General features: G+C 44.4%; 2 protein-coding genes across 4 annotated transcripts in view; one reads left to right on the top strand and one right to left on the bottom strand.

Annotated features, from left to right (window-relative positions):
* The window catches only part of LOC103635529 (DUF21 domain-containing protein At4g14240), a 50,304-nt gene that overhangs the window by 6,952 nt on the left and 24,366 nt on the right, over nucleotides 1-18,986 (bottom strand). The window contains exons 8-12 of the mRNA XM_008657959.1: nucleotides 16,930-17,017; nucleotides 16,779-16,852; nucleotides 16,287-16,626; nucleotides 16,164-16,210; nucleotides 15,988-16,069 (exon numbers count right to left, since the gene is read on the bottom strand). Of these exons, the coding sequence (XP_008656181.1) occupies nucleotides 15,988-16,069; nucleotides 16,164-16,210; nucleotides 16,287-16,626; nucleotides 16,779-16,852; nucleotides 16,930-17,017 (631 nt within the window). The remainder of the gene's footprint in view (nucleotides 1-15,987; nucleotides 16,070-16,163; nucleotides 16,211-16,286; nucleotides 16,627-16,778; nucleotides 16,853-16,929; nucleotides 17,018-18,986) is intronic.
* The window catches only part of LOC109941430 (uncharacterized), a 34,163-nt gene that overhangs the window by 6,312 nt on the left and 8,865 nt on the right, over nucleotides 1-18,986 (top strand). The window contains exon 1 of one of the 3 annotated variants that reach the window (XR_002264044.1): nucleotides 8,146-9,869. The exons of 1 other annotated variant lie outside the window; for it this stretch is intronic. The gene's annotated coding sequence lies outside the window, so the exon portion shown is untranslated. Of the gene's footprint in view, nucleotides 1-8,145; nucleotides 9,870-12,425; nucleotides 16,088-18,986 lie in introns of those variants that run through there. One more of the 3 variants, XR_004851987.1, reaches the window with a different exon arrangement.

Here is an 18,986-nt window from a genome sequence, read left to right as displayed (position 1 = left end):
CTCGCGGACTCGTTTATATTTCTAACGCTAACCCGGCTTGTAGTTGTGTTTATATTTGTAAATTTCAGTTTCGCCCTATTCACCCCCTCTCTAGGCGACTATCAATTGGTATCAGAGCCCGGTGCTTCATTAGAGCCTAACCGCTCAAAGTGATGTCGGGAGATCACGCCAAGAAGGAGATGGAGACCGGCGAAAAGCCCACTACGAGCCACGGGAGCACTTCATCGGAAGAGTCCCGCACCAAGAGGAGGGAGAAGAAGAAGAGCTCCTCCAACAAAGGGAAGGAGAAGAAATCTTCTTCTCACCACAAAGAGAAGAAGGAAAAATCTTCTTCCCACAAGCCGCATCGGATTGGGGACAAGCAAAAGAGGATGAGGAAAGTGGTCTACTACGAGACCGACACTTCATCAACATCGACCTCCGGCTCCGATGCGCCCTCCGTAACTTCTAAACGCCAAGAGCGTAAGAAGTTTAGTAAGATCCCCTTACACTACCCTCGTACATCTAAACATACTCCATTACTTTCCGTTCCATTAGGCAAACCGTCAACTTTTGACGGTGAAGATTATGCTAGGTGGAGTGATTTAATGAAATTTCATCTAACCTCACTCCACAAAAGTATATGGAATGTTGTTGAGTTTGGAGCACAGGTACCATCCATAGGGGATAAGGATTATGATGAGGATGAGGTGGCCCAAATCGAGCACTTCAACTCTCAAGCAACAACAATACTCCTCGCCTCTTTAAGTAGAGAGGAGTATAACAAAGTTCAAGGGTTGAAGAGCGCCAAGGAAGTTTGGGATGTGCTCAAAACCGCGCACGAGGGAGATGAGCTCACAAAGATCACCAAGCGGGAAACGATCGAGGGGGAGCTCGGTCGGTTCCGTCTTCGCAAAGGGGAAGAGCCACAACACATGTACAACCGGCTCAAGACTTTGGTGAACCAAGTGCGCAACCTCGGGAGCAAGAAGTGGGACGACCACGAAATGGTTAAGGTTATTCTAAGATCTCTCATTTTCCTTAACCCCACTCAAGTTCAATTAATTCGTGGTAATCCTAGATATACTAAAATGACCTCCGAGGAAGTTATCGGGAATTTTGTAAGTTTTGAGTGCATGATCGAAGGCTCGAGGAAGATCAACGAGCTTGATGATCCCTCCACATCCGAAGCTCAACCCGTCGCATTCAAGGCGACGGAAGAAAAGAAGGAGGAGTCCACACCAAGTAGACAACCAATCGACGCCTCCAAGCTCGACAATGAGGAAATGGCGCTCGTCATCAAGAGCTTCCGCCAAATCCTCAAACAAAGGAGGGGGAAAGACTACAAGTCCCGCTCCAAGAAGGTTTGCTACAAGTGTGGTAAGCCCGGTCACTTTATAGCTAAATGTCCATTATCAAGTGACAGTGACAGGGGCGACGACAAGAAGGGGAGAAGAAAGGAGAAGAAGAGGTACTACAAGAAGAAGGGCGGCGATGCCCATGTTTGTCGGGAATGGGACTCCGACGAAAGCTCTAGCGACTCCTCCGACGACGAGGACGCCGCCAACATCGCCGTCACCAAGGGACTCCTCTTCCCCAACGTCGGCCACAAGTGCCTCATGGCAAAGGACGGCAAAAAGAAGGTTAAATCTAAATCCTCCACTAGATATGAATCCTCTAGTGATGATAATGCTAGTGATGAGGAAGATAACTTGCGCATTCTTTTTGCCAACCTTAACATGGAACAAAAGGAAAAACTAAATGAGCTAATTAGTGCCATCCATGAAAAAGATGACCTCTTGGACTCCCAAGAGGACTTCCTAATCAAGGAAAACAAAACGCATGTTAAGGTTAAAAATGCTTACGCTCTAGAAGTAGAAAAATGTCAAAAACTATCTAGTGAGCTAAGCACTTGCCATGAGATGATTGACAACCTTAGACATGAAAATGCTAGTTTAAATGCTAAGGTTGATTCACATGTTTGTAATGTTTCGATTGCCAATCCTAGAGATAATAATGATGATTTGTTTGCTAGGATTGAAGAATTGAACATTTCTCTTGCTAGCCTTAGAAATGAAAATGAAAACTTGCTTGCTAAGGCTAAAGATTTTGATGTTTGTAATGCTACTATTTCCGACCTTAGAAGTAAAAATGAAATATTGCATGCTAAGGTTGTAGAACTAAAATCTTGCAAACCCTCTACATCTACCGTTGAGCACACTTCTATTTGTATTAGATGTAGAGATGTTGATATCAATGCTATTCATGATCACATGGCTTTAATTAAACAACAAAATGATCATATAGCAAAATTGGATGCTAAAATTGCCGAGCATAACTTAGAGAATGAAAAATTTAAATTTGCTCGTAGTATGCTCTATAATGGGAGACGCCCTGGCATCAAGGACGGCATTGGCTTCCAAAGGGGAGACAATGTCAAACTTAGTGCCCCTCCTAAAAGATTGTCTAACTTTGTTAAGGGCAAGGCTCCCATGCCTCAGGATAACGAGGGTTACATTTTATACCCTGCCGGTTATCCCGAGAGCAAGATTAGGAGAATTCACTCTAGGAAGTCTCACTCTAGTTCTAACCATGCTTTTATGTATAAGAGTGAGACATCTAGCTCTAGGCAACCAACCCGTGCTAAGTTGCCTAAGAAGAAAATTCCAAATGCATCAAATGATCATGACATTTCATTTAAAACTTTTGATGCATCTTATGTTTTGACTAACAAATCCGGCAAGGTAGTTGCCAAGTTTGTTGGGGGCAAACACAAGGGCTCTAAGACTTGTGTTTGGGTACCCAAAGTTCTTGTTTCTAATGCCAAAGGACCCAAAACTGTTTGGGTACCTAAAGTCAAGAACTAAACTTGTTTTGTAGGTTTATGCATCCGGGGGCTCAAGCTGGATACTCGATAGCGGGTGCACAAACCATATGACAGGGGAGAAAAAGATGTTCTCCTCATATGAGAAAAACCAAGATCCCCAAAGAGCGATCACATTCGGGGATGGAAATCAAGGTTTGGTCAAAGGTTTGGGTAAAATTGCTATTTCATCTGACCATTCCATTTCCAATGTTTTTCTTGTTGATTCATTAGACTACAACTTGCTTTCTGTATCTCAATTATGCAAAATGGGCTACAACTGTCTATTCACTGATATAGGTGTCACTGTCTTTAGAAGAAGTGATGATTCAATAGCATTTAAGGGTGTGTTAGAGGGTCAGCTATACTTAGTAGATTTTGATAGAGCTGAACTCGACACATGCTTAATTGCTAAGACTAACATGGGTTGGCTCTGGCACCGCCGACTCGCCCATGTTGGGATGAAGAATCTTCACAAGCTTCTAAAGGGAGAACACATTTTAAGACTAACAAATGTTCATTTTGAGAAAGACAGGGTTTGTAGCGCATGCCAAGCAGGAAAGCAAGTTGGTGCCCATCATCCACACAAGAACATCATGACGACCGATAGGCCGCTTGAACTACTCCACATGGATCTATTCGACCCGATTGCTTACATAAGCATCGGCGGGAGTAAGTATTGTCTTGTAATATTGGATGATTATTCTCGCTTCACTTGGGTGTTCTTTTTACAGGAAAAATCTCAAACCCAAGAGACCTTAAAGGGATTCTTGAGACGGGCTCAAAATGAGTTCAGCTTAAGGATCAAGAAAATTCGAAGCGACAACGGGACGGAGTTCAAGAACTCTCAAATTGAAGGCTTCCTTGAGGAGGAGGGCATCAAGCATGAGTTCTCTTCTCCCTACACGCCACAACAAAATGGTGTAGTGGAGAGGAAGAATCGAACTCTATTGGACATGGCAAGAACCATGCTTGATGAGTACAAGACTTCGGATCGGTTTTGGGCCGAGGCGGTCAACACCGCCTGCTACGCCATCAACCGGTTGTATCTACACCGAATCCTCAAGAAGACATCATACGAACTCCTAACCGGTAAAAAGCCCAATATTTCATATTTTAGAGTCTTTGGTAGCAAATGCTTTATTCTTGTTAAAAGAGGTAGAAAATCTAAATTTGCTCCTAAGGCTGTAGAAGGCTTTTTACTAGGATATGACTCAAACACAAGGGCATATAGAGTCTTTAACAAGTCCTCACGACTTGTTGAAGTTTCTTGTGACGTTGTGTTTGATGAGACTAACGGCTCTCAAGTAGAGCAAGTTGATCTTGATGAGATAGATGAAGAACAGGCTCCATGTATCGCACTAAGGAAAATGTCCATTGGGGATGTGTGTCCTAAGGAATCCGAAGAGCCTCCAAATGCACAAGATCAACCATCCTCCTCCAAGCAAGCATCTCCACCAACTCAAAATGAGGATGAGGCTCAAGTTGATGAAGTAGAAAATCAAGCAAATGAGCCACCTCAAGATGACGGCAATGATCAAGGGGGAGATGCAAATGATCAAGACAAGGAGGATGAAGAACAAAGACCGCCACACCCAAGAGTCCACCAAGCAATACAACGAGATCACCCCGTCGACACCATCCTCGGCGACATTCATAAGGGGGTAACTACTAGATCTCGTGTTGCACATTTTTGTGAACATTACTCGTTTGTTTCCTCTATTGAGCCACACAGGGTAGAGGAAGCACTACAAGATTCGGATTGGGTGGTGGCAATGCAAGAGGAGCTCAACAACTTCACTAGGAATGAGGTATGGCATTTGGTTCCACGTCCTAATCAAAATGTTGTAGGAACCAAATGGGTTTTCCGCAACAAGCAAGACGAGCATGGTGTGGTGACAAGGAACAAAGCTCGACTTGTGGCCAAAGGATACTCCCAAGTCGAAGGTTTGGATTTCGGTGAAACCTATGCACCCGTAGCTAGGCTTGAGTCAATTCGCATATTATTGGCCTATGCTACTTACCATGGCTTTAAGCTTTATCAAATGGACGTGAAAAGTGCCTTCCTCAATGGACCAATCAAGGAAGAGGTCTATGTTGAGCAACCTCCCGGCTTTGAAGACAGTGAGTACCCTAACCATGTCTATAAGCTCTCTAAGGCGCTTTATGGGCTCAAGCAAGCCCCAAGAGCATGGTATGAATGCCTTAGAGATTTCCTTATTGCTAATGGCTTCAAAGTCGGAAAGGCCGATCCTACACTCTTTACTAAAACTCTTGAAAATGACTTGTTTGTATGCCAAATTTATGTTGATGATATTATATTTGGGTCTACTAACGAGTCTACATGTGAAGAGTTTAGTAGGATTATGACACAGAAATTCGAGATGTCTATGATGGGGGAGTTGAAGTATTTCTTAGGATTCCAAGTGAAACAACTCCAAGAGGGCACCTTCATTAGCCAAACGAAGTACACTCAAGACATTCTAAACAAGTTTGGAATGAAGGATGCCAAGCCCATCAAGACACCCATGGGAACCAATGGGCATCTCGACCTCGATACGGGAGGTAAGTCCGTGGATCAAAAAGTATACTGGTCGATGATAGACTCTTTGCTATATTTATGTGCATCTCGACCGGATATTATGCTTTCCGTATGCATGTGTGCAAGATTCCAAGCCGACCCTAAGGAAGCTCACCTTACGACCGTAAAACGAATCTTGAGATATTTAGCTTATACTCCTAAGTTTGGGCTTTGGTATCCTAGGGGATCCACATTTGATTTGATTGGATATTCGGATGCCGATTGGGCGGGGTGCAAAATCAATAGGAAGAGCACATCGGGGACTTGCCAGTTCTTGGGAAGATCCTTGGTGTCATGGGCTTCAAAGAAGCAAAATTCGGTCGCTCTTTCCACCGCCGAAGCTGAGTACATTGCCGCAGGACATTGTTGCGCGCAATTGCTTTGGATGAGGCAAACCCTGCGGGACTACGGTTACAAACTAACCAAAGTCCCTTTGCTATGTGACAATGAGAGTGCAATCAAGATGGCGGATAATCCCGTCGAACATAGTCGCACTAAACACATAGCCATTCAGTATCATTTTCTTAGGGATCACCAACAAAAGGGAGATATCGAGATTTCATACATTAATACTAAAGATCAATTAGCCGATATCTTTATCAAGCCTCTTGATGAACAATCTTTTAACAAACTTAGGCATGAGCTCAATATTCTTGATTCTATGAACTTCTTTTGTTAAATTGCACACATTGCTCTTCTATATACCTTTGATCATGTCTCTTTCATATGCTATGACTAATGTGGTTTTTCAAGTCTATTTCAAACCAAGTCATAGGTGTATTGAAAGGGAATTGGAATCTTCGGCGAAGACAAAGGCTTCCACTCCGTAACTCATCCTTCGCCGTCGCTCCAAGAGACTCTCCATCATTGGGGGAGAGAGCGAAAGGACTTCGTCTTTGGTATAATCTTAACTCCTTTATTTATGACCAAAGGGGAAGATAGCACTTCGTGGGCTCTAATGATTCCGTTTTTGGCGATTCATGCCAAAGGGGGAGAAAGTAAGAGCCCAAAGCAAAAGGACCGCACCACCACCAATTTCAAAAACTTCGTGTACCAAGAATATTATCAATTAGTATCCTATTGTGTTCAAAAGGGGGAGAAAGTAGTATTTCAAAATGATATATCAAAACCCTCTTGAACACTAAGAGGAGGATCTCATTTAGGTGGAGTTTTTGTTTAGTCAAAGGAAAAGCATTTGAAACAGGGGGAGAAAATTTCAAATCTTGAAAATGCTTCTCAAAATCTTATTCACTTACCTTTGACTATTTGCAAAAGAAATTTGAAAAGGATTTACAAAAGAGTTTGCAAAAACAAAACATGTGGTGCAAGCGTGGTCCAAAATGTTAAATAAGAAAGAAACGATCCATGCATATCTTGTAAGTATTTGGATTGGCTCAATTCCAAGCAACTTTTACACTTACATTATACAAACTAGTTCAGTTATGCACTTCTATATTTGCTTTGGTTTGTGTTGGCATCAATCACCAAAAAGGGGGAGATTGAAAGGGAATTAGGCTTACACCTAGTCCCTAATTAATTTTGGTGGTTGAATTGTCCAACACAAATAATTGGACTAACTAGTTTGCTCTAGTGTATAAGATATACAGGTGTAAAAGGTTCACACTCAGCCAATAAAAAGATCAAGTTTTGGATTCAACAAAGGAGCAAAGGGCCAACCGAAGGCACCTCTGGTCTGGCGCACCGGACTGTCCGGTGCACCAGAGGACTCCAACTCGAACTCGCTACCTTCGGGAATTTCTCAGGCCGGCGCGCTATAATTCACCGGACTGTCCGGTGTACACCGGACAGTGTCCGGTGCTCCAAGGGAGAGCGGCCTCAGGAACTCGCCAGCTTCGGGAAACTCCAACGGCTAGTCCGCTATAATTCACCGGACATGTCCGGTGTGCACCGGACTGTCCGGTGGAACTCCGAAGCAACGGCTATTCGGCGCCAACGGCTACTTGCAGCGCATTTAATGCGCGCGCTGCGCGCGCAGAAGGCAGGCGCGCCCATACTGGCGCACCGGACAAGGAACAGTGCATGTCCGGTGTGCACCGGACATCCAGGAGGGCCCACAAGTCAGAAGCTCCAACGGTCGGAATCCAACGGCAGTGATGACGTGGCGGGGGCACCGGACATGTCCGGTGTGCACCGGACTGTCCGGTGCGCCATCGAACAGACAGCCTCCCAACGGCCACTTTTGGTGGTTGGGGCTATAAATACCCCAACCACCTCACCATTCATGGCATCCAAGTTTTCCACTTCTCAACCACTTACAAGAGCTAGGCATTCAATTCTAGACACACAAAAGAGATCAAATCCTCTCCAAATTCCACAAAAGGCTTTAGTGATTAGCGAGAGAGATTTGCCGTGTTCTTTTGAGCTCTTGCGCTTGGATTGCTTCTTTTCTTTCTCACTTGCTCTTGTGATCAACACTCAATTGTAATCAAGGCAAGAGGCACCAATTGTGTTGTGTGGTGGCCCTTGCGGGGAAGTTTTGTTCCCGGCTTTGATTTGAGAAGAGAAGCTCACTCGGTCCGAGGGACCGTTTGAGAGAGGGAAGGGTTGAAAGAGACCCGGCCTTTGTGGCCTCCTCAACGGGGAGTAGGTTTGCAAGAACCGAACCTCGGTAAAACAAATCCGCGTGTCACACTCTTTATTTGCTTGCGATTTGTTTTGCGCCCTCTCTCGCGGACTCGTTTATATTTCTAACGCTAACCCGGCTTGTAGTTGTGTTTATATTTGTAAATTTCAGTTTCGCCCTATTCACCCCCCCCCCTCTAGGCGACTATCAACCGCGATCAGTGGGAAGCGGCGTACCCGCCGTGGGCAGCGAAGGCGCAGGGCCAGGTCTGGTGGTGGACTTGGCGGTGATCCTTTGCTTCTGCCTTCGGGGAACTTGTCGCCCACGGCTCAGGACAGTCCTTGTCCTGTGAGGTTTATTGGGCGTTCCAGGATGATCGATCGTGCTGAGTTCGAACTTCGCCATGCCCTAATCGTCAGCGTTGTTGGGCAGGAAGGAACTGGTTGCGCCACGGAGGTTAGAGAGGCGCTCGCCTCAAGGTTTGGCCTTGACTCTGATGCGCTCCGCCTACGTCGTGCTGCGCCAGGCTCCTTTCTTGTCCTCTTCCCTTCAGAGGAGCTGGCTGTGCGGGTGATTAGTGAAGGACCGTCGATCCTTGTCCCTCCACTGAGGTTGCATGTTAAGAGATGGACTAGGAAGGCTTTTGCTTCGGGAGGCAGTGTCTTGTCTTCCCTCATTGACGTCGAGCTACGTGGTATCCCTGCTCACCTTTGGGGACTGGAGATAGCGGAGGTTCTACTTGGTCCATACTGCCTGATTCAGGGCCTGCACCCGGATTCTATCAGCGGGGAGGACTTGTCAGTCATCAGGTTGGGAGCAAGGTGCCGCTCTCCCGTGGGGTTGCCGGAGGTTTTGGACCTGCACGCTGTGGAGCTGGCGATCCTCGATGAAGACGGAGTTTGGATTCCACGTTCGTTGGTGTTCCTTGTGATAGTGAAGATTATTGGACCGGAGGGTGCCCTTGTGGAGGAGCATCTGTCGCCACCTCCATCGGATCCCTCTGATGATGAATCGGAGCAGGGTCGTCGGGCTCGGCGGGTGCGAAGGCTGGGTGATCAGGCCCCCTTGCCTCGGACTTCGGTGCACTCACGACTGGGCCCTCATTTTCATTCCTCGTCGACGCGTGATGGACCTTCTGATGATGTGGGGTTTTTGGATGTGTTGTTGGCTACTGGTGATCCGGGTTGCCCTTTAACTCTAGTGGAGGTTTTGGCGGCGCCTGTCTCTTTGGATTCGTTGGCAGGACCAGTTGATGCCCCTACTCTCCCGTGTGTTTAGGCCTAGGAATGGGCCATGAAAACTCATGGGCAGAAAGGGCCTCCAAACTTATGGACGGATAAATTTGGGTATTTTTTGGGTTCCCCACTGATTAGGTTAGAGTTGGATCAAGCCATTCATTAAAGGGCCAGCACGGATAGATCATCAAACACGACCCAAGCGTGTGCCTGGATCATGTGAAGGGCACAACCCGTGGATCGTGTGAAGGGCACAACCCGTGGATTGTGTGAAGCAACAATGCCTTCCTCCACGGTTTGGTCGTCTAGAGAGCGGCGGCGAGCGCTGTGGAGACATAAGGTCATCGGATACGCTCCTCACCTGCTTCCTGTTGCCTTTCCCTTCCAACACGTCGCCCGACTCAAAGGGATTTTGTTCGATCCCTGGTCTGGTGGGAAGCAGAGATCCACTAGAAGTTTTGATTTGCTTCTCCCTTTTCTTGGTAAGTGCCCTAACCTAGCTTTTGTTCGTTGACTCAGCTGTAGTCTGCTTCTAGCCAAATAGCCAGTGGCCTAAATCTTTGTTGTGGAGGCGCTGTTGTGTGGACGCTGCTCTGCTCTTGTGATTATTCCACGAAAGGAAGGAAGGTATTGCCTAGCTACTCTTGTCATTGTTTGGCGATGCTAGCCTGTGTGCAGCTAGATGTTCCTTGTTTGTGAATTTGAACTGACTTATTTACAACATTAAAAATTGACCAGATTGCTGATTGCTCTATTTTTTTTACTGTTGGTGGAGGTCGCCTACAAAATCCACGAACAATGCACGGAAACCAATAATTCTAAAAAAATAGTGCAATAATTCTAAGAAAGGATAATTTATCTATCCACAATCGGCAAAATATGTGTTGTTTGCTTTTGTCACAAGCACAAAAAAAGCTTTATTGGCTATGATTACTTATTTAATGATCTACTAATTCCGTGCTTGCCTATTCTACAGAAGCCAGATTCACAAGACTCAACTTTTTGTATAAATAGTTTGATATAAGAAACAAAGTTGATTTTCTCTAACACATAGGTGATGATTTGTCTGCTCTTTTCATAAGATGATTTGAACTGTTAAGTTCGCCAGTAATAAGTCATAAATAATTGGTTGTGAATTTTTAGGGCAGTTTCCTCCTGCACATTTCCCTTTCTTGTATTCGTATAGTAGTGTTTTTTCTCCGGTGATAAAGCCAGTATTGTCTATTTGTCTCCCTTGCTGTCTCTGGTTTTTATATGCATGTGCAGCTGTTGTGTTTGGATACTCCGAATTATTGCATCTAAAAAGAATTTAGTTCTTTAATCATGCTGGAGTACTGTTTTGGCAGCTAGAACAGATTTTGGAGTATTCTGAGCCTATACAGACATTGAATCATTGGTGTTGTTCTGTCCTCCAATCAGCTTCTCATCTCTGCATATGTATGTCGTGTGCAGCTAGAGCAGATTTTGTATGTCGTGTGCAGCTAGAGCATCTCATCTCTGCATGTGTATGTCATGTGCAGGTATTGAATCTTGCAACTAGAGCAGATTTTGCAGACGTGATTTTACTGATGAAGACACATTTTCACTCATCTCTGCGTCCGTATGTCGTGTGCAGTTGTGTTTGGAAGATGTTTTTGCAGAGGTTATTGTGCTGATGAAGACACATCTGAATAAAAAAAGGATTTCTATGTTTTTATGGACTGCAACATCTGAACAAAAAGTATTTCTTGAATTTTATTACGAGCTGCATCTAGCAGTGTGTACCGAAGTACAAGTTATATTTGTTTGTGAGGGCCATGCGTGAGCCCATGGATTGTACAGATTCAATTAGCTAGTGGTGGTGCTTGCTTGTTTGTGAGGGCCCTTGGATTGGCCCAAGGATTTTGAATGGATCGAGGCGGATTAGGATGCCAGGACTTCATAGAACGGATCGGATTGAGCTACATCAATTTAGTTTGGATTCAAGTAGGGCTATATTGACTTCATAATCTTTAGGATTGGAGTTGGGTTAGGGCCAGATTGTGACTCATTACCAGGCCTACGTGTGTTGCGGTTGAGGAGCTGGCGGCGCCTGGTGTTCTGGCCTTGTGTGATGTTATGGTACCCGATTATTCTCCTGATGGTGCCACTGATGTGTTGGCTGTTGAGGAGCTGGCGGTGCCTGGTGTTCTGGCCTTGTGCGATGTTATGGTACCCGATTATTCTCCTGATGGTGCCACTGATGTTTTGGCTGCTGGATTGAGGGAGGATTCGATTTTGGCAGTGAGTTGTGTTGACAGTGTTTCTTCTGCTAGATGGAATTTGAAGCCACCTGTTTTCAAGGTCTACTCCAGGAGGTTGATACCATCTAATTCGGATGATCAGGATGACACATTGGTTCAATCGACTTTTGATAATTCTATGGTAATTTCTTCACCCTTGTGCGAATTCCAGTGTTTGGTCACTAAACCGGTGGATGCCTTGCTGCCAACTCCATGGTTTCCCAAGAGAAGGAAGAAGCCTCTACCCAGTAATTTTGTACCAAGTCGGAGCAGGAGGGTGGCCAAATTTCCTCCAGAACTCGGTTCTGAGGCTGCTGCCCAGGTCTGCAGACATCTAGGTTTCTGTGATGACAATGAAGTTATTTCTGTCCAGGATGCCGGGAAATATGCGAAGCTATTTGTTTCTGGGCTCTCTAGCGTTCATATTGCTGCTTTGGCAGCGCTGTTTGGCTGGACGGTGCCGCTGAACGGACCTGTTTAGGTGCGGTTGGGGTGGTTGCTGGTGGTGTTTGATCGTCGTTTAGATGGATTCAAGCTGTTTTTTAATCTGGAATGTGAGAGGGCTGAATGATCATGTGAAGAGAGATTCTGTTAAATCTTTGGTGGTTGACATTAGACCTTCGATGATTTGCCTACAGGAAACCAAACTTTGTTCTATTTCAGATTTTGATATTCTCTCAATTTTGGGGTCTGGTTTCAGTAATTTTGTTTATAGCCCAGCGATTGGTACCAGAGGTGGGGTGTTAATATCATGGCGGATAGAGTTTTTACATCGTTGGCTTCAGTTATCAAGCAATTTTCGGTTTCCGTTAAATTGCAAGAGAAAAATGGTTCTTGCTGGTGGTTCACTGGAGTGTATGGTCCTCACCAGGACAATCTTAAATCCTCCTTTCTTCAGGAATTAAAAGAAATCAAAGATACTTGTGTGGGACCATGGATCATTGGGGGCGATTTCAATCTAATTTTCAGGGAGGAAGACAAGAACAATTCCAATATTAACAGGGCTATGCTGGGGGACTTCCATAGGCTTATTAATTCCTTGGATCTGAAAGAGATTCATTTGAAGGGAAGGAGGTATACTTGGTCCAACCAGAGGGATGCTCCAACTCTTGTTAAGCTGGACCATGTTTTTTGCACTAGCTGTTGGGAAGATCTATTCCCGGACGCTTCTCTTCATAGTAATGCTACCACATCATTTTTTTCGAAAACGCAGGAGAGCTGTGTATCATTATATTAAGAGGAAAAAGGTGAGGATAGGAAACCTCATACAAACCAAACAAACCCACACACCCACACGCACTCTAGGCTACCACATCTTCAGATCATTGTCCTTTGACCCTCAATGTCAGAGTTGGCTGCATGGGGAAAAGACGGTTTCACTTTGAGAGTTTTTGGCCCAAAATTCCTGGTTTTCTGGAGGTGGTGGGTGCGTCTTGGAGTATGCCAGTTAGGAGCTCCTGCCCGTTGGAGCAAGTGTCATTGAAGCTTAAAAGGTTAGCTCGTGTTTTGCAGTCCTAGGGGGCATAAAGAAGTGGGTAATGTGAGGACGCAGCTGGGGCTTGTCAGAGAAGTGTTGCATAGGCTGGAAATGGCGCAGGATATCAGAATTTTGTCCAGTGGGGAAGTTTGGTTGCTAAATTTGTTGAAGCAACGATGCCTTAGCCTTGCGTCTCTTGAAAGGACTGTTGCTCGGTTGAGATCGCGGATCCACTATCTAAAGGAGGGTGATGCCAACACTAAGTTCATTCATTTACAGGCATGTTATCGGAAGAAAAATAATTTCATTTCCAAACTTGAGGAAGATGGAAGAATGGCTACCAATCATGATGACATGCAGCAAATTTTTGAAGAATATTTTTGTAATCTGCTGGGGGCTGATTTGCAGAGACATTTTACTATTGGTCTGAGTAATTGTCACAGGGCTACGATGGATCTAAGTGCTTTGGAGCAGCCTTTTTCGGAAAAAGAGGTTATGGACACCATTGCTTGTCTCCCTTCTGACAAGGCTCCTGGGCCTGATGGTTTTACAGGAAAATTTTACAAGACATGTTGGGACATCATTAAAGTCGACATAATGGCTGCTCTTAACTCGCTTTACCATGGTAATGCCTATAAGCTTGATTTGCTGAACTCAGCGTATCTCATTCTTCTCCCGAAGAGAGAGGATGCTTCTTCAGCTGGAGATTTTCGTCCAATTAGCTTGATTCATAGTTTTGCTAAGTTGGTCACTAAGATCCTCGCTAATCGATTGGGGCCATATCTTCAAGACCTGGTGGCAGCTAACCAGAGTGCTTTGATTAGAGGAAGGTCAATCCAAGACGATTTCATGCTAGTGCAACAATCAATTAAGTTCCTTCATAAGAGGAGGATCTCTAGTTTACTGCTGAAACTGGATATTTCCAAGGCTTTCGACTCAGTCTTGTGGGCGTTTTTGTTAGAAATTTTGACACATTTGGGCTTTGGACCTGTTTGGCGTAATCTGATCTCCAACTTGTTATTCACTTCTTCTACTCAGGTGGTCCTGAATGGCTCGCCTGGTAATCATAATTTTCATCGGAGAGGTCTTCGCCAGGGAGATCCTCTTTATCCCATGTTATTTGTGTTGGTTATGGATGTTCTTAGCAGCATGTTCAGGGCTGCTGAAAATAGAGGTTTGTTGCAGAGCCTTGGGGGAGCTGATATCCGTAGTAGAGTCTCCATTTATGCGAATGATGTGGTTCTTTTCATAAAGCCAATTGAAGCAGATCTGAATTGTGCTAAGATGATACTAAACTGTTTTGGTTCAGCTTCCGGTCTGGTAACCAATATGCTCAAGAGAAGTGCTATTCCAATTAGATGTGATGTTCAGCAGGTGCTTGCTGGATGCAGTGTGTTGCAATGCAGTCCCGCTTCGTTTCCTTGCAGGTATCTGGGGCTGCCCATCTCTGATAAAAAATTGAGGAAGTGTGACCTTAGGTTATGGATTGAGAAGATTGCAGACCGTTTGCCTAACTGGAAGGCTCGACTGCTCAACTTGGCTGGGCGGACTGAGCTGGTGAAGTTTGTTCTATCGGCCATTCCGACCTATCTTCTTATTGCAATCAATGTCTCTCAGTGGGTTATTAAATCAATTGATAAAATTCGGCGATGATTTCTTTGGAGAGGAAGAAAGGAGGTTAATGGTGATAGCTGTCTTGTTCCATGGGAAGTTGTCATGAGGCCCTTGAAGCTTGGCGGGCTTGGGATCCCTAACCTTAAATTCAAAAGCTGGGCATGCAGGCAAAATGGTTATGGTTGGAAAAGACGGATCTGAGCAGACCCTGGCGTGGGCTGTCCCTCCCAGTGCAGCGATAGGTTAGACAGTTTTTTGACTTGTCGGTTTTTACCATTTTAGGGAATGGGACTACTACTCTCTTCTGGTCGGATAGATGGATTCATGGGAATACTATCCAGGACATTGCCCCTGAGGTGGTGGGTATGGTTGGCCGCAAGGCGTATTCTTCCAGAACGGTGGCACAGGCTCTGGATAATTGGCATTGGGTCAGTGACATTCGTGGTCCTCTTTCCTTGAGAGGGTTGCAGCAATATCTGTTGTTATGGGATACTGTGGGAGAAGTTTTGCTTTCTCAAGATGCTGACAAACATGTTTGGATGCACTCTTCTTCTGGGATGTTCTCCTCGAAGTCTTGCTATAAGGCTTTTTTCATAGGATCCATTTCATTTGAGCCATGAAAACGTTTGTGGAAATCCTGGGCTCCCCCAAAATGCAAGTTCTTCCTCTGGTTGGTGATAAGGAATAAGTGTTGGACTGCTGATAGACTAAGAAGGAGAGGGTTGCAACACCCGGTTGTTTGTGTTCTATGTGACCAAGAGCAGGAAACAGTGCAACATCTTCTGTGTACTTGCAGTTTTGCCAGGCAGTTTTGGCATGCTATCCTTTTTCCCTTGAGTCTAGGGGCTCTTACTCCTGCTGTTGATGAAATCTCCTTTGCTGATTGGTGGAGGAAGGTGATTAAGAAGGTGCACAAAAGCAGAAAGAAAGGCTTCAACAGTCTCATTATTTTGGGGTCATGGTGCTTATGGCTGACTAGAAACAGAGTTGTTTTTGATGGTGTGAACCCTTCTCTAAGCTCTGTAAAAAAATTGTTTATGAATGAGTTAAGCTGCTGGGATAGGGCTGGGGCTAAGCAGCTAGCAAGTTTTGGTCTTCCTGCTATTATGAGTAGGGTCTAGATTGTGGTCAAGTGTTCGGTTTGCCCTATGGGCATTGTACTTTGGTCCTCTTGGACCTTTTTTCCTCTCTTAATATAATGATGTGCAGTCCTCCTACGCGTTCGAGAGAAAAAAAGATTTTTTGTGAACTTTGTTAGTTCATGTGCACCAAAGACTCATGTGCACCGAATATATTCCCGTCTGTGAATCCCCAGACCCCAGATACCGAAACTATTATTTTACAGCCTGCATGCGATGTATTTTAAATAACTGTACCAGAAAAGTTTACTTACTGCAGCCTTTTGGCCCGTTAATCTCCTAACGGATGGAGCCCTTGCAACCGATGATGCGGCAGCAGCAGCAGCTACTCGGATCCTGTAAGGGAGTGAGATTGTGAGTAGTTGCTTTCTACTTAGCAAAAGTTGAAGAGTAGCAGAAGAATACTAGTATATGTGAAGTTGAGGCATACCTTTTATGAACATCAACATATTCATCAGTCTCGTCCACGATTTCCTCCTGCAAAAGTAAAGAATTTGAACTGAGATATATATAATATAAAATGATAAAACCACCTTCCCGAGGAACAACTTACCTGTAGGAGTTCTTCGAATACATCCTCAAGTGTGATGATTCCAACGACCTCACCATCCTCAATATCCTCTGATGACCTAGGCACTGCGTTTGATGCTGTGTTCCCATTAATCTGCCTGTTATGTGGTCTTTCGATATCCACAACCACATTGTCTGCACTTTCTTCAGCATTAGATAACAAGGGAACAGTCAATTGTGTTGGTCCAACTGCTTCCCTGTTTGGTTCAGTTTTGTCAAGGGGTGGTTCAGTTTTGGGTTTAGCCTTCACAACAGCAGCCATATGACTACTTCCTTTCTGAAACTCATTCAGTATATCATACAGAGGCATGTCTGAAGGAACCCTGTAACATATTTCTCAGAAGGAAGCAGTTTAGTTTACAGGCATGATACAGTAAAGAATATATCTCAAAACTCCACCACTGGAGCATGGTATCACATACTGAGACATAAAGATTCTAGAGCAAGAACATAATCCAACAGATGAAGGGCATACCTTGGAATCCTTCTAATTGAAACAGCACTAACTGGCGTCTCCGTTTCAGCACGAACAGTCAATAGACTCTTCACCTATTAAGTTCAAAATGCTTTGATAGTTAAGGATACAAAATCACTGGATAATAATCAACAGCAACAATGAATCTTACCAATAGGAGACCAATGATGTTTCTAGGGTTTCCAGAGTATACAGGAACACGACTATGACCACGGGCAAGAATTTTTCCAATTGCTTCCCTGTGAAAAAAAATAAACCAATAGGTTGTAGTCTACAAGAGTTTATATTGACAAATACAAATAATATAACACTACGGATATATACTATGCATAAATTTCTATTATCAAGTGAAACATCAAAATCTAGCATATTTTAAGAGTTCTGCAAATGTACAAAGGAACTCCTATCAGGTACTACATAATGGGCTTGCAAGTTGCTAATATATATCAGAAAGTACAAGATAGAACCAGATAGGTGTTAGTTATGTCAAGTGCTCATTTCAACCTGAAAAGGGGAACTTAAGCACATGGAACAGATAATTTCTGCCTGCTCGCGACCAACATACATCAACGTTGCCTTTTAGTCTCAAACAGGCTAGAGTTGGAACCCAACAAGATGTCACCAAAATGGGAAAGAGAGGGAAAGGGGAGGGAAAATCTTTTGAGAGCACTAAAAGGAAAAATGTCTAATCACGGTTCGGGCACGTAGATAGCTTCTTTCCAAGCACTTTTATCCAAACACAACTCCATTGGGATATTCCATTCCTTCAAGTCCCTTTTGATTGCCTCCTCCCATGTCAAGTTTGGTCGACCTCTACCTCTCTTCACATTATTGTCACGTCTTATGATGCCTCTATGCACCGGTGCCTCTGGAGGTCTCCGGTGGACATGCCCAAACCATCTCAACCGGTGTTGAATAAATTTTTCTTCAATTGACGTTACTCCTAACCGATCGTGTATGTCATCGTTTCTCACTCGGTCCAATCTTGTGTGCCCACATATCCAACGCAACATACACATCTCTGCGACACTTAGTTGTTGAATACGTCGTCTCTTAGTAGGCAAACACTCAGCCCCATATAACATTGCAGGCCTAATTGTTGTCCTGTAGAACTTGTCTTTCAACTTCTGTGGCACTCTCTTGTCGCAAAGGACTCCCGATGCTTGACGCCATTTCATCCACCCCGCTTCGATTCTATGGCTAACATCTTCATCAATATCACCATCTCTCTGTAGCATCGATCCCAAATAATGGAAGGTGTCCTTTGATACTATCTGGCCTCCCAAACTTACATCTCCATCCTCACTAATCGTAGTACCAAAGTCACATCTCATATACTCGGTTTTGGTCCTGCTAATTATAAATCCTTTTGACTCTAGGGTCTGACGCCATAACTCTAGCTTTCTATTTACTCTTTCCCGGTTTTCATCTACTAGAACTACATCGTCAGCGAAAAGCATACACCAAGGGATATCTCCTTGTATATCCCTCGTGACCTCATCTATCACTAAGGCAAATAGATAAGGGCTCAAAGCTGAACCTTGATGTAGTCCTATGTTAATCGGGAAAACATTTGTATCACCATCAGTTGTTCGGACACTAGTCACAACCTTGTCATACATGTCCTTGATAAGTGTAACATACTTTGTTGGGACTTTATGCTTATCCAATGTCCACCACATGTGATTCCTAGGTATTTTATCATAGGCCTTTTCCAAGTCGATAAAAACCATGTGCAAGTCCTTCTTCTGCTCCTTATATCGCTCCATAACCTGCCTTATTAAGAAAATTGCTTCCATGGTTGACCTTCCAGGCATGAATCCAAATTGGTTCATGGTGAAATGTGTCATTCCTCTCAGGTGATGCTCAATAACTCTCTCCCATAGCTTCATAGTGTGCCTCATGAGCTTAATCCCTCGATAGTTGGTACAACTTTGAATATCTCCCTTGTTCTTGAAGATTGGTACTAATGTACTCCTCCACTCATCGGGCATCCTGTTTGATCGAAAAATATGGTTGAACAACTTAGTTAGCCAAACGATAGCAATATCCCAAGGCATTTCCACACCTCTATTAGGATACCATCCGGACCCATCGCCTTGCCCCCTTTCATCCTCTTTAAAGCTTCTTTGACCACTGATTCTTGGATCCTGCGTACAAAGCGTCTATTTAAATCATCAAATAAGTCATCCAATTGGATGTTCATAG

The sequence above is a fragment of the Zea mays genome, chromosome 8 (genome assembly GCF_902167145.1).
Source record: "Zea mays cultivar B73 chromosome 8, Zm-B73-REFERENCE-NAM-5.0, whole genome shotgun sequence".
Classification (NCBI taxonomy): domain Eukaryota; kingdom Viridiplantae; phylum Streptophyta; class Magnoliopsida; order Poales; family Poaceae; genus Zea; species Zea mays.
The sequence above is the reverse complement of the archived record's forward strand: the minus strand, read 5'-3'. Positions and strand labels throughout refer to the sequence as shown.